General features: G+C 39.7%; 1 protein-coding gene across 2 annotated transcripts in view; it reads right to left on the bottom strand.

Moving 5' to 3' along the window:
- Positions 1–16,042, bottom strand: part of STPG4 (sperm-tail PG-rich repeat containing 4) — a 42,689-nt gene that overhangs the window by 20,658 nt on the left and 5,989 nt on the right. For both annotated transcript variants that reach the window (XM_073791386.1, XM_073791385.1), the window contains exons 3-5: positions 14,784–15,041; positions 1,629–1,693; positions 785–839 (exon numbers count right to left, since the gene is read on the bottom strand). In XM_073791386.1, the coding sequence (XP_073647487.1) occupies positions 785–839; positions 1,629–1,693; positions 14,784–15,041 (378 nt within the window). The remainder of the gene's footprint in view (positions 1–784; positions 840–1,628; positions 1,694–14,783; positions 15,042–16,042) is intronic.

Genomic DNA, 16,042 nt, shown 5'->3' with positions numbered 1-16,042 from the left:
TCTGGTAACATTTATACGTTCTGGGCATTAGGACATGGGAACATCTTTGTGGTCTATTATTTAGCCCACCACACCACCCACATACAGAGGTTTTCAATTAGCTTTTTAGTTTCTCACACTTAAGTATTAGTGAAATAAAAATTTTTTCACCTTTACTGGATATCTGAATTTCTTATTTTATGAATTGTCTATTCACTGCCTTCATCCGTTTTACTTTTCTATTGGTGTTTTTCCTATAAATCATCAAGAGAATTTCAGATAAGGCCATTAACCATTTATCTGCCATGTATGTTGAAAATACTTTTCCTAATTCACATTTGCCTATTAATAACTTTGTTTACAGTTTGTTCCCTGATGTACAAAAAATTCAAAATGCTATGTAATCAAATCTAAGACTTCTTTTCCTTTGCAATTCATCCACTGCTGTTATCTCAGAAATCAGCCTTATCCTAAAATTAGATATATGCTAATATATTTTCTCCTGGTTTTATAGTCTCAAAAGTATTTAATTCCGGCTTCCCTGGTGGCGCAGTGGTTGAGAGTCCGCTTGCCGATGCAGGGGATACGGGTTCGTGCCCCGGTTCGGGAAGATCCCACATGCCGCGGAGCGGCTGGGCCCTTGAGCCATGGCCGCTGAGCCTGCGCGTCTGGAGCCTGGGCTCCGCAACAGGAGAGGCCACAACAGTGAGAGGCCCGCGTACCGCAAAAAAAAAAAAAAAAAGGAATCATGGCATATTTTAAACATCAAATTCATCATGAGTTAATTGTCTACCAACATACTTACAGGAGTGAAGCAGCCTGTTGGAAACCTTTGAACTGTAGAACGAAATACAAAGCTCCTATATTAAAAAAACAAAAAAAGATATGATCTTCTAAATTTATTTTTTTTTAATGTGAGGATCTTTAACATATTCCCTGTCTCTCATTAAATATTTAAAAATGCTAATCTGGGGACTTCCCTGGTGGCACAGTGGATAGGACTCTGTGCTCCCAGTGCAGGGGGCCCAGGTTCGATCCCTGGTCAGGGAACTAGATCCCACATGCATGACACAACTAAGAGTTCACATACCACAACAAGGAGCCCACGTGTTACAACTAACGAGCTCGCCAGTCACAACTAAGGAGCCTACCTGCCGCAACTAAGGAGCCCATGTGCTGCAACTGAGGAGCCGGCAAGCCGCAACTAAGACCCAGTGCGACCAAATAAATAAATAATAAATATTTTTTAAAATGCTAATCTAATATGATGGGCATAAATGAGGTTTAAAAGTCATTAGTGTTGGGACTTCCCTGGTGGTGCAGTGGTTAAGAATCCATCTGCCAGTGCAGGGGACACAGGTTAGATCCCTGGTCCTGGAATATCACACATGCCGCAGAGCAACTAAGCCTGAGCACCACAACTATTGAAGCCCGTGTGCCCTAGAGCCCACGCACCACAACTACTGAGCCCATGCGCCTAGAGCCCAGGCTCCACAAGAGAAGCCACAGCAATGAGAAGCCCATGCACAGCAACGAAGACCCAACGTAGCCAAAAAAAAAAAAAAAAGTCATTAGTGTTGGTGGTTAAGCATGTAAATAGAAAGGCATGAGTGAAATTAGTAAAAGCAATTTAATAAGTATATAATTACCTGGAAGCATGCTTGGGAACTGGTGCAGGAATTAGCTCATATTGTCCTGGCGAAAGCTGAACTGACTACACAGAATGGACAAGGACACCAATAATAGATTAATACAGGTCTCAAACTCACTTTATTATCTATCATTCATAATCCTTTATTTTATTACCATGCAACATTATATAATTTATTTTCTATTTTGAGAGTGGAAAAGGTACACTTTCAAAGGTAGAGTTTCAAAACACTCAACAGCTATTCACTTTTCATGGTGAATATTATGACAGTATGCCTACAGTGGTATGGAGGAAAATGCTGTACAATTAATCATATTTTAAATGTACTAGATTCAACAAACCCAACTGATCACCAATTAGTGAGCCTGCTCTGTTGGTAAAGAACTGTGCTAGGTATGGTGGGGAATACAGGAGTGTTCTCATAATACATAAACAATGCTAATATAAAACACTATAATCGACACTAAAAAAAAGATTGGAGATGTCGGGGATAGGGAGAGATTAACCCAACTGGGTGACCAACAGCTAACATCACATACTCAATGGTGAAAAGCTAAAAGCTTTTCCTCTAAGGTCAGGAACAGGACAAGGGTGCCTATGTCTCCATTCCTATTCAACATAGTACTGGAAGTCCTAGCCAGAGTAATTAGGCAAGAAGAAGAAATAAAAGGCAACCAAATTGGAAAGGAAGAAGTAAAACTGTCCCTGTTTGCAAATGACATAATCTTATATATAAAAAACTCTAAAGACTCCACCAAAAAACTGTTTGAACTAATAAGGAAATTCAGTAAAGTTGCAGGATACAAAAACAACATACAAAAATCAGTTGAGTTCCTATACACTAACAATGAAGTATCTGAAAAAGAAATTAAGAAAACAGTCTCACTTACAATAAATAGCATCAAAACATAAAATACTTAGGAATAAATTTAACTAAGGAGATGGAAGATCTGTACACTGAAAACTATAAGACACTGATGAAAGAAACTGAAGAAGACACAAATAAATGGAAAGATATCCCATGTTTATGGATTAGAAGAATTAATATTGTTAAAATATCCATATTATCCAAAGCAATCTACAGATTCAGTGCAATCCCTATCAAAATCCCAGTAGCATTTTTTCAAAGATATAGAAGAAACAATCCTAAATTCAGTATGGAACCACAAACAGTCCCAGATAGTCAAAGCAATCTTGAGAAAGAAGAACAAAGCTGGAGGGATCACACTTCCTGATTTCAAACTATATTGCAGAGCTACAGTAATCAAAACAGTATGATACCAGAATAAAAACAGACACATAGATTAATGGAACAAAATAGAGAGCCCAGAAATAAATCCACACAGAAACAGTCAACTAATCTTTGACAAGGGCACCAAGAATACACAATAGGGAAAGGATAGTCCCTTCAATAAATGGTACTGGGGAGACTGGATATCCACATGCAAGAGAACAAAACTAAACCCTATTTCATGCACAAATACTAACTCAAAATGATTGAATACTTAAACATAACATATGAAATGATAAAACACCTAAAAGAAAACATATAGAAAAATCTCCTTGACATTGGTCTCGGCAATGATTTTTTTAGATATGACACCAAAAGTACAGGCAACAAAAGCAAAAATAAACAAGTGGGACTACATCAAAGTATAGCCAAGGAAACAATCAATAAAATGCAAAGACAACCTAAGGAATGGGAGAAAATATTTGCAAACCATATATCTGATAAGGTGTTAATATCCAAAATATATAAGGAACTCATACAACTCAACAGCAAAAAGACAAGTAATCAAATTTAAAAATGGGCAAAAGACCTGAAGAGACATTTTTCCATAGAAGACATACAAATGACCAACAAGTACATGGAAAGGTGCTCAACATCACTAATCATCAGGGAAATGAAAATCAAAACCACAATGAGATATCACCTCACACCAGTTAGAATGGCTATTATCAAAAAGACAAGAAATAACTAGTGTTGGTGAGGATGTGGAGAAAAGGGAACCCTTGTGCACTTTGGTGGGAATATAAAATTGTATAGCCATTATGGAAAACAGTATGGAGGTTCCTCAAAAAATAAAAACAGAACTACCATATGATCTAGCAATCCCACCTCTGGGTATATATCTGAAGGAAACAAAATCAATATTTGGAAGAGATACCTGCAGTCCCATGTTCACTGCAGCATTATTCACAATAACCGAGCTATGGAAATAACCTAGGCGCCCATCCATGGATGAATGGATAATGAAAATGTGATATATATTCCCTTAATGCATATACTATATTGGAATGTTGTTCGGCCATAAAAAAGAAGGAAAGCCTACCATTTGCAACAACATGGATGAACCTGGAGAACATTATGCCAAGTTGAATAAGCCAGAGAAAGACAAATACCATTTTGTAACACTTATATGTGCAATCTAAAAGCGTTGTACTCATAGAAACAGAGAGTAAAATGGTGGTTCCCAGACTGGCAGGTGGTGGAAATGGGGAGATGTTGGTCAAAAGGTACAAACTTTATTATAAGATGAATAAGTTCTGGAGATAGAATGTACAGCATGGTGACTACAGCTAATAATACTGTATTGTATACTTGAAAATTGCTAAGACAGATCTTATGTGCTTTATGGCTTTGTTTTCTTGTTTTTCTTTTAATTATTTGGCTGCGTTGCATGGCATGTGGGATGTTAGTTCCACAACCAGGGATCGAACCCACACAGTAGAAGTGTGGAGTCTTAATCACTGGACTGCCAGGGAAGTCCCCATTCTTATGTGCTCTTATCACACACACACACCCACACACAAAATGGTAACTGTGTGAGGTGATGGATGTGCTAATTAACTTGATTGTGGTAATCATTTCACAATATGTGTGTGTGTGTTTGTATATATATATATATATACATACATACATACATACATATATATAAAACAAATCATCATGTTGTACACCTTAAATATATTCGGTTTTATTTGTCAATTACACCTCAATAACGCTGGGGGAAATAATTAAATAAATAAATCCAACTGGGGGATCTAAAGATGGTAAAGACAGTGAGATTTGAGTGGGGTTTTAAGGAAGGTAAGACTTCCTTGAGGGAGGCAAGAGAGGGATTCTAAGAAGGAGGAACACTGTAGAATCCTTCCATTTTGAGAAGGATTCTTTCCAGGATTCGGTAATATAACTCCTCCCTGCCAGCTCCTTGAACATAGGAAGTTCTGGAGGTCCGGTCAGTCTTCCCCTGGCTTCTCATTCTCTTTCCTTCCCTCCCTCCCTTCCTTCACACATCCCACTCTCTGTGCTTACCAGTTCCTGACACTCCCTTATTTCCCTTACCTCAGGGCTAATATCCACAGACCCAAGGATAGTGGAGCCACCCAGGTAGTTTGCAATGTTTCACAACGGGCAGAGAGACAGTCTCTTCTACGGTGGATTTTTCAGTCCATTAGAAATCCTACCAGGATACTCATAAGATGAATGCAGCCAAAAGACTGTCAGGTACAATATTTTTAGGTACTACTGGTGGAAATTTCATCCAGTGTGTCTTCTTCTTTGAGAAATGGTCTCTTGCTTCATGTGGAAGTATCAGTGACTCACCACCCAGACAACTTTATGGTCTGAGAAATAGACAGCATTGGACTCTCTCAGAAAGATGCCTGCCTAATGGTACCAATGATGTTGTTCTTACCAGCATCCTGTAATTTTCATCGGCTCCAGAAACTATGTGAGTCCCAGTCCCTGAGATGTCTTCTGTATCCGTCTTTCAGATTCACTTTCATTTACCATTCTCTTCACAAATTTACTTGTGACAATCACTGCTCTGCCTTGCAGTTGCTCTATGAGAGTTCATCCTCAAATAATACCTGCTAAATGAGCCAACTTTGAGCACCATTCTTTTTTCTTTTTTTTTGAGGTACGGGGGCCTCTCACTGTTGTGGCCTCTCCCGTTGCGGAGCACAGGCTCCAGACGCGCAGGCTCAGTGGCCATGGCTCAGGGGCCCAGCCGCTCCGCGGCATGTGGGATCCTCCCGAACTGGGGCACGAACCCATGTCCCCTGCATCGGCAGGCAGACTCTCAACCACTGCGCCACCAGGGAAGCCCATGAGCACCACTTTTTTTTCATTTAATTGCATGATGAATTGTTCCATCTTATCTATGCTTTGCTCTTCATTATTCTAACACTTAAGTCTTCAGTTCCCTGAAGTATTACCTGCCAGCCCCCTCCTAGGCACAAAATTTCTCTCTGTTGACACCTCGCTCAATGAAAAACCATCCTGTTGAAAATTCATTCTTTCAGCCATTATTTTACCATGGAGCACTTTGCAAATAACCATGTCTTCAGAGATACTTGATCACAGCTATGAACACAGCTAACAAAAACCAATGAACCGGTTAGATTTTCTCAACCGTCATCTCCCAATCAGCTGTTCAAGGATGTCTTTTGAACACATTGAAATGGATCCTTGGATTCATTCTCTGAGTTAATAGAGGTGCCACTCCATCCCACCTACCTCCTTTTGACCTAAAACAGATACTGGGAGGTGGGGAGGGGTGGGCAGAATCACCACATTTGTTTCTTTTCACATAAGTTTCATCTTCTAAGACAATGCTGAAGCTAACCTAGACAGAAGTTTGAGGCAATTTTAAATTTTGTTTAATTGTGCTTTTCATTGAAATGTCTCTAGCCTAGGAAGTGAATAAGTTTTAAAATGGAAAATGAAAAGAAATAATAGCAAAAATATTAGTTGGAAAATTTTTTGATTTCTACAAATGAACATGAATGAAAAGACTATTACTTGCACACTGAAAACAAGTCAAATCTACAGAAAGAAAAAAAAATTAAAGGTAAGTCTCTTTGCCCCCAACCTAACCTCTGCTTCCTTAATGGAAACCACTGTTAATGATTGCTTAAGTAACACCCAAGAAAACAAGTATGCATTTAACATCGTATATATATTTATTTTTATTTTTACAAATGGGATTATGCTGTAAATATTGGTCTGTTCCTTTTTTCATTTAATAATATATCTTGGAGGTGTTGCCATACCAACACAGATAGATATACCTCATTATTTTTAATGGTAGCACAGCATTGTATGGTTGTAGCATTATACAACTAGCCCTCTAGTTAGATAAATTTATGAACAATGCTGCAGTATTTTATATAAATATCTCACTGTACTTTCATAAGACTATTTGTAGGAACTATTGAGCTTGCGTGCCTCAAGGAGAGAGCCTGTGTGCCACAAACTATAGAGCCCAGGTGTGCCTGGAGCCAGTGCGCCACAACTAGAGAGAGAAAAAAAAAACCCACGCCACAACTAGAGAGAAGACGACACACCACAACTAGAGAAGCCCGCACGCAGCAGCGAAAGATCCCGCATGCTGCAACTAAGACCTGACGCAGCCAAAAAAATAAAGAAATTAAATAAATAAAATTAATATATTTTTTAAAAAGACCATTTTTAGGGTAAAGTCCTCACAGTGGAATGGTCCCTATGTGCATTTAAAATATGAACAAGAATCGTCAAACCACCCTCCAAAATACTTGCAACAATTTGTATGCATACAGAATATCTCTTTCTGTACTCCCTTTGCCAATATAATGGGTATCATCCAACTTAAATTGTTGATCATCTGACAGGCAAAAAATTGTGTCTACCTGCTTTTGTTCTTTTGTAATTATTTAATAATTAGTGGAAGCCAAGCATCACTTGATGTTTTTTAGCAACTGGTATATCTCTTTGTGAATTGCTAGCTCGTATCATTTGTTCATTTTTATTTGCATTTCTCTGATCATTAGCAATGTTGAACATCTTTTCATGTGTCTGCTGGCCATCTGTATGTCTTCTTTGGAAAAATGTCTATTCAGGTCTTCTACCATTTTTAATTGTCTTGGTTTTGGGTTTGTTTTTTTTTTTTATATTGAGTTGTGTGAACTGTTTATCTATTTTGTATACTAACACCTTCCTTATTGGTTATATCATTTGCAAATATTTTCTCCCACTTAGTAGGTTGTCTTTTCATTTTGTTGATGGTTTCCTTTGCTGTGCAAAAGCTTTTAAATTTAATTAGGTCCCATTTGTTTATTTTTGCTTTAGTTTCCTTTGCCTCAGGAGACATATCCAAAAAAATATTGCAGCAATTTATGTCAGAGAGTGTTCTGCCTATGTTTTGTTCTAGAAGTTTTATGGTTTCTGGTCTTACATTTAGGTCTTTAATCCGTTGAGCTTATTTTTGTATATGATGTGGGAAAATGTTCTAATTTCATTCTTTCAGATGTAGCTGCCCAGTTTTCCCAGCAGCACTTACTGATGAGACAGTCTTTTCCCCATTGTATATTCTTGCCTCCTTTGTCATAGCTTAACTGACCGTAAGTGCGTGGGTTTGCTTCTGGGCTCTCTATTCTGTTCCATTAATCTATGTGTCTGTTTTTGTGCCAGTACCATGCTGTTTTGCTCACTATAGCTTTGTAGTATAGTCTGAAGTCAGGGAGAGTCATAATTCCAGCTTCGTTCTTTTATCTCAAGATTGCTTTGGCTATTCAGGGTCTTCTGTGGTTCCGTATAAATTTTAAGATTATTTGTTCTAGTTATATGAAAAATGTCATGGGTATTTTCATAGGGATTACATTAAATCTGTAGATTTCTTTGGGAAGTATGGACGTTTTAACCATACTAACTCTTCCAAGCCATGAATGTGAAATATCTTTCCATCTCTTTGTATCACTTTCAATTTTGTTTCATCAGTATTTTATAGTTTTCAGAGTATAGGCCTTTCACCTCCTTGGTTAAGTTTATTCCTAGGTATTTTATTATTTTTGCTGTGATTTTAACTGAGATTGTCTTCTTGCTTTCTCTTTCATTATTAGAGTATAGAAAAGCAACAGATTTCTGTATATTAATCTTGTACCCTGCAACTTCACCAAATTCATTTAGAACTAATAGTTTTTTTTTGATGCCTCTGCTCATTTTTAAACCAGAATGTCCATTTCAATTGCATTATAAGAGAGCATGACTCATTTTTACCCTTTGATGCAAGAGTGTTGAAGCCATGCAGTTAGTGGTCGGTGTTTCTTGAAACTCCCTTGCAGCTTCACTACCTGATAGCACTCTACTCTTCTGCATTGGCTGACCTTGGCCAGTACTGACTCATTGCCTACAGACTGGGGCAGAGTCACTATCTTCTCCTCGCCCTGTTCATTGTAGGGAAACTCTGGCACTGACTTATTTGACTTTGGGTTGCTCTGAAACTCCCCTACCATGTTGATTTCAAGCTCAGGCTTTAAACTTTCCCATTTAAATCACTGGATCCAGGTTTCCAGTTGAAAACATAAACAGTGCATTTTAAATGGTCCTGGACTTATACTCTGCAAGGTGGAGTGGCACTAGGGCACAATTTTTCTGTGGGGCATTTTTGGCAATGCATCTCAGAAGACTTAGCTATCTACATGCCCGTTCCTCAACAACTCCACTCTCTGACTAAAAGCAGGAAATGACTGAATATGCAGTATTAGTATTAGGTTATGTCCTTACAGTAGAATACTATGCAGCTATTTAAAATGATGTAGAGAATACATGATGGTGTGGAAAAGATTCACAATATACTTCCAAGGGAAAAAAGAGTTCTGCTTTCTGCTAATGGCAGGCTAGGTTATTTGGATGATGAAACTTCCCACTGCAGACAACTACCAGAAATGAGAGTTGAAATATTAAAAATAGACAAGAGCTTTTAAAAAGATATGAAATTGATGACAATAAGGAATATAAACCCCCCAAACCAAGAGATAGCAAGAAACCAGACAGGCAAATGGCCCAGTTTTGCTCAGAGGATGTATGCTGGTCCAGACTAAACTCAGCAGAGGAACAGAGCTGGGTTTGAGTGAACTTCAGAGCCCTAGAAGGATCCAGAAGCCAAAGCCTGGACCATCAATGTCGCTGATTTAATGGAAGTCCTACCAACAGGAGTTGGAGGCCCTAAAAGGGGACTTCCTGAAAGCAAACCTACCACCTCACCCCAATGCTAGGGACTGCAAAAAGAGTTGTCTTGGTGCTAAGGAGAATTGGGAGAGGGGGAAGAAACACATCCTTGAGACACTGTAACCGTGGGCTGGTTCCTTTCATGGATTCAGTCCAAATGCCCATCACTAGAGTGATCCAAGAATACATAAGCAGTGTATTTCAAGTGGCACCAAACTGGTAGCTCCCCTAAGTATTAGCAGAACCAAAAGCAAACCTTCTCTGAAGGAAAAAGGCTTTCATCTTAGGGAATTCATGAAAACAACCTTTCAGTGGGAACGAGCAACACACAGTCAAAGGTAATCACACATCCAAGGAACCAAAATGAGTAAGGCCGAGTCAGATTTCAGAAATGTAAGCAATCATTAATTCGTTCATGCATTCAACAAATATTAACCATCAGACACTGTTCTAGAGGCGAAGATGTAGCACTGAACAAAGTGGGTAAGTATTCATGTCCTCATGAAGCTTCACTCTCACGGAAGGAGGCAGACAACAAATAATAAATGCAAAGTGCAAATAAATTATATAGTATATTGAGGGCTCTAGGTGCTATGGAAACCATGAAAGAGCAGGGTAGGAAGGTCAGAAGTGTCAGGTGGTCAATTTAAATGAGGCTCATTGAGAAGGTGACACTTGAACAAAGACTTGAAGGAGAGGGGATAAGCCATGCAGATGTCTGGGATAAGAGCATATGAAGGAACATCCAGTGCAAAGACCCTGAGGTCAGAGTGGGAGTAGCAAATTCAAGAAGCAGCCAGGATGAGGCCAGTGGGGCAGGATGAGAGTGAGGGGTGACACAAGAGATGAGGTCACAAATGAAGCCTATCCACCATCAACCTGTTGGCCCTGAAAACAGCCACTCAGAGATCACACCGACTATCACAAAGCTGAACCCCGAGGTTCTCAATCAGGAGTGTTTTTTTGGTTTTTGGTTCCCCCCTTCTTCAGGGGACACTTGGACAATGTCTGCAGACAGTTTCAGTTGTTACAACGGGGAGCGGGGGATTGCTAATTGGCATCTAATTATCCTGAAATGCTGCTAAACATCCTACAAAGCACTGAACCGCCTCCTACCACAGAGAATTATCCTGACCCAAGAGTCAGTAGTGCCAAGGGTGAGAAACCCTAAATTTCGACATAAAATGGAGAAGTCAAAAAGGCAGTTGGATATACAAGTCTGGAGTTCAACAGAGAAGGCTGGGCAGGAGATATACATTCAGAAATTATAAACAAATAACTGGTGTTCAAAGCCTTGAGACTGAATCAGATCAGCGGGGAGTGAGTGTAGATGGGGAAGAAGTGTTGTGTGCCTGGCGTTCCAACAGGAAGAGGGCAGGGAAGAGGGGCTGAATCGGCCAAAAGGCTGAGAAGAGGAAAACAAGAATGAAGATTGAGGAGGAGGTGTCAGGGGTTTGGAAAGAGGGGAGATGTGAGAGAAAGCTACCCTGGAGAATGGGAGAGTAAACAGACTAGGGAAGTCCATTCTGGGCCCACAGGAGGTGAAGAATTTAAAATGAGACTAGTCATTTGGTTACACAGATGCAGGTTCAAAGTTCGAAGAGAGATTTGACCAGGGTTGTGGCTTTGCCAAACAAGTAAGATGAGCCATCAGGGGCCAGGGAATTGAGGGCGTGTGCAGGGAATAACTCTAATGATTAACTTAAGCTTTGAAAGGAAGGAAAGCACTGAAAGTTGAGAGGCAATGAAAGGTGCTAGTATAAGCAGATAGGGTAGAGAGTCCCCAGAGAAAGAGAACGAGGCATGGCTTTCCTGACATAAGAGAAGCCATTTTTGGCCTAAGCCATTTTGTGATCTAAGCCTGGCCTCGGTAATTAATGATCTTAAGGGAAGTGAGGGAGTGAAGGAACAAAGGAAAAACAGTCAAGGAACAATAGGTCAGCAATAAAACAGAGTCCCAGCTCCTCCTCAAGGGATATACGTAACAACTGGATACGCGTCCTTGAGTTCTGCAGGAACTAAGGCCTCCACCCAGGTGGAGGATAGGATGATGCTGACCCTCCTGACTTCAATCAACTAAAGCTTGGACTCTGTCGACCTTTGCCCTGATCCTACGCTGAATTCTCCTCTGCTCAAGCCCCCTCATGAATATGCATGTACCTTTAGCTTTAGACTTCCCCAATTTTGCTGTTGGGGAGACACTGCTTTGGGAAAGATACCTGTTTTCTCCTAACTCGCTGCAAGTAATAAATCCTTCCTCCTCCCTCTCTTTGGCTTAGTTGTATCTTTTGGTTCGACACCCATCAGGAGGCAAACTCATTTTTTGGGCAACAGTGAGATCAATGGATTGTAGACTGGGTGAGAACAGAAAAATTGTTGAGGTTGGGACACTAGAGTGGGTAAGGCAGAAGATCAGGGGACAGTGATCAGAGTGGGATGCGTGCAACTGAAATTAAGGAGGGTAGAAATGATTGGTGTTGAAAAAAATTTAAGGAGTGAGGGCTGAAGTGCAGGAGAGTTCAAGGAACTGAGAAGCCAGATTGTTGGAAAATCATCATCTACGCGTGTACTGAAATTATGACAGGAGTAGTGGAAAAGAGTGACAGGGTGCAAAGGGAGCTAAAATCATCCAGAAATAAGGTGGAGTAACACAGGGGTTACTGGGATGACTGCAACACTGGGAAAAAGCAGGTCATAAAATTATATAATGGAGAGAAAAGTCCCACTTCTGTACATATATTCTAAAATAAAAACATTATTTCTCTAATAAGAAAAAAATTACTGTAGAAGTTGTAGGTCTATACCAAATACTCTTTGGAAAGAGCCAGATATAGATGAGTATGCACACATGCACATTCAAATGTGAATATAAATATAAATATATCTATGCACATATGATTCTTTGATATAGATTCTCCTCTTGAGTTACATGCTTCAGAATAAAGGTGTTAAAAATAGTAAAAACTTTCTTACAAATGAAGGACAGCACTAACAAGGTATAATGTGAATATTCTATTAAAAATCATGACGCTTGAGAATGCTGTTCTATCTTAATAAATAATAATGTATACTGTATCTACCTCGAATTCCAATTATTATTTTACTGAGTTCTGCTATTAAAAAAACAGAACTATGAATTTTTTTCTCCTCCTTCACTTCATACACTTTAATGCAAGCAGGATCATATGCCTAGATGCAAAAGATAGAACTATAAAGTTTCTAGAAGAAAGCATAGGAGAATATGTGTATAGCCTTAGAATAGGCAGGGATTTCTTTTATTTTTTTAATTAATTTTTATTGGAGTATAGTTGCTTTACCAGAATTATGAATTTTATTGGTCACTAAACAGGGTTACATCTGAATAGCTCTTCTCTCGTGAATATATTATTATATGCCTTTGAAACAGAAAATTAGGAAAACATTTAATTCTTCCAGTTTCTGGAGCTCAAGCCTTTGTGGGAGGTAGGGAGAGAGAGGAGAAGGAAAGAAACAGGAAAAGTATGTTTTCAGAAGGTTTTTATCCATCCCTCTGGGTAAGCCACACTCTTTTGGTCTTTTAAAGCTTTAAATTTTGCCTAATACCAACCATCTATGTTTTCTCCTTTCAGCAGTGGGCCTGGGCCTACCCTTAGAAACCTCTAAAAGCCAGAAGAGAGGAAGCAGAAGAGAAGTAAATGGCAAGGGAGGCTAACGAAGAATGATTTTGTATTGGAGGCGGCCAGAACAATTTCACACGTTGCCTGCTTACCTGACACCAAGTCATAAAAGTCTGATTTAGTGTTTGTATTCAGCCACTGAACTGAACGGGATAAGATTTATCCCATGAACGTTTATCATCCTGTCCTGTCGCAAAGCTATAATTTGCAAAGCTGCAGGAAGGGTTCACGGTTGGATACAACACGTGCTCATCCTGCTGAAGATTCCTTGTCCACCCTACTAACCATACCCCTTCCATTTAATTCAACCTCCTGTGGCAATGCATCTTCTCAGGTCATCACCATATTATTCTGATAAGGTGGCGAAGACTGATACTATTATTAGCTCCTTTATAAATGGGAGATATTAAGGCCCAAAGTCCCAAATAACAAAGTCCAAGTCCCAACTCTGGCCCTTGGGCAGGCCCCAGACAGTGCTCTGCCCCTCCCGTGAAACGCCTCCCTTGGATTCCACCCCCTGAAATCCTGCCCCTCATTCAAGGCCAGAGGCGCAAGGTAGACTGGGAAAAGCACCAAATTGGGGCTCAGAAGCTCTCCGTTAAAAGTACTGCCTCCGCTCTTTATTAGCTATGTGCCTCAGAACCAGTTACTTCATCTCTATTCACCGCAGTTTTCTCATCTGCAAAATGGGGATTAACATCCGTTTTGCCTATCTCGTCACAGAATGCCTGTGACGAACTACTAGGAGAATATATGTGGAAGCTCACAGCAAACCATTAAGAGTCACACGAATGTCATATGTTATCCAAGGTCCAGCTTGAGTCCTACTCAATCCAGGGAGCCTTCCAGACTTTCGATCCCACCCCCTGGCATTTCCTCTTACACTATTTATCTCTGTACTTGATCTATGGGCTCTTGTGTTGTTATTTAAATATTTCCAAGTCAGGAACATCTTCCCTCAGAAGAGTCTAGCCCAGGGCTATAAGCAAGCAGTTCTCTGTATTCTCAATGTGACGCATGAACTGGTGGAGCTGAGAGTACACCCTGACCCTCCTGGTACCAGGGTGCTCATTTCTACAAGAAATTCTTGCAAAAGCTTCCCTATGGTGTATAGTTATACTCACGCTCTAATAAGGGGACTACTGACTGAAAGGCAAAGTTTTCTCTTTAAAAGAAGAGGGCATACCATATCAATGCTTGAAGAGACCAGAAGCATGGGCCCATCACAGATAAGACCCCAAGTCAGAGGAATCCTGCCAACAGTTCCCAGCGAGGGAAAAAAAATTTCCCCATGCACTCACTTTAGGTTGAGGAGGTCTCACAGGGATACACCTTGCTGGATATATTTGCAAATGAGACAGCCCTCTGTTTGATTTCTGGATGAAATAAGGCATTCTACAGGTTTTCAGTTTCTCCTGGGGAAGATACACTCTAAGTATAGAGAATATTTTCCTCAGGGCCTCTTGGTAGCTTTCCCATACAAAGCCAGCTGCTAGTAGTGCTTTACCTGATCTCTGTAAACCAGCGTGCTGGGGTTTGACCGTGGTTTGTCTTTAAACGAGTAGGTGGCCACGTGCTTCTTTAACAAGTCCAAGGAGTCAGGAGGCATGTACTGGGGAAGGTCATTTAGTACCAGATCGTTTCTTTGCAGAAGAGGTGGTTTTTTCCTTCCTTCATTTTTAAAACTGTATGTTGCTATCACTGGATTTGATAGAGATTCTTCAATAAAAGTTTTCAAGTGGTAAGTGCCAGGATTAGGAGTGTTCTGTGGAGAATTGACATCATTTTTAAAGTCAGTGTGTAAACTGGTTAACATCTCTTAAAGCATCATTCTTGCAAAGGTCACTCCTAAGTAGCATTTCTCTTTGTTTTACAGTTTAATAAGATTCTATCAAATAGAGTCAACACTCCCGCCAGAACAATATTTCAAGACAATCACGATGATTTCCTTTCTGAGACAATTGCTAAATTATAGCAAATGGGTTACGGCCATAGCTGAAGTTTTAACTTTTTAAAAAGCAGCTTCAGAGATACTTAAACTTGAGATTCAATTTGACTGTAAATGTCAGGCCTCTCATGAGACCCCTCAGGATAAGCTTCGTGACTAAACAGAAGTTATCCTACTTCTTCTTAGTAGATACCACGTGTTTCTTTCTAGCCCTCAAGTGGGAAGCTAAAGGATAATAACACGAGACTGAGGATGAATTGGCAGAACACATGGCCTAATTAGTCCCATAAGAGGTTTGGTACTTTCAAATCACAGCCACAGTATGGCTGAATGGCCAGACCTGACAGTTTAGTTGCTGCTGCTTTTGTGGCCATCTTCCCACTGAGCACTCAGCTCAGTTCTACCATTAAAATTAGTTCAATTCCAAGGAGGCTTTAGCTCCTGAGGCCCCTCTGTTATAGAAAGGTGTGAACAGAAAATATTTCTGCCATATAGAAACAATGTATCTTGAGAGGCAGATCTTCCAGTCATCTTTCTTTTGTATATTACCGTCTTGTTTTCATACACTGATCATGTTAACAAAAGTTATCATAGACTCTTACTTTTTATCTAAGTAAGATAACAACCAAAATCAAACACATTTCCAGAATGCATGCTTTTTCTTCCTTGTGTAATCTCACCAAGGTCATAAACTAGGTTGACTTTATCAAGATATCCTGTAAAACACCTGGATTCCTAGAGTTTTTACTTCCAAGCTTTTACTGCATTCAAAATTTAAAGTTAGTTTCTCAGTCATATGCTGATACTAAAATTATAAA

This window comes from Tursiops truncatus, chromosome 14, assembly GCF_011762595.2.
Source record: "Tursiops truncatus isolate mTurTru1 chromosome 14, mTurTru1.mat.Y, whole genome shotgun sequence".
NCBI lineage: Eukaryota > Metazoa > Chordata > Mammalia > Artiodactyla > Delphinidae > Tursiops > Tursiops truncatus.
This window is presented reverse-complemented; position numbering and strand designations above follow the sequence as displayed.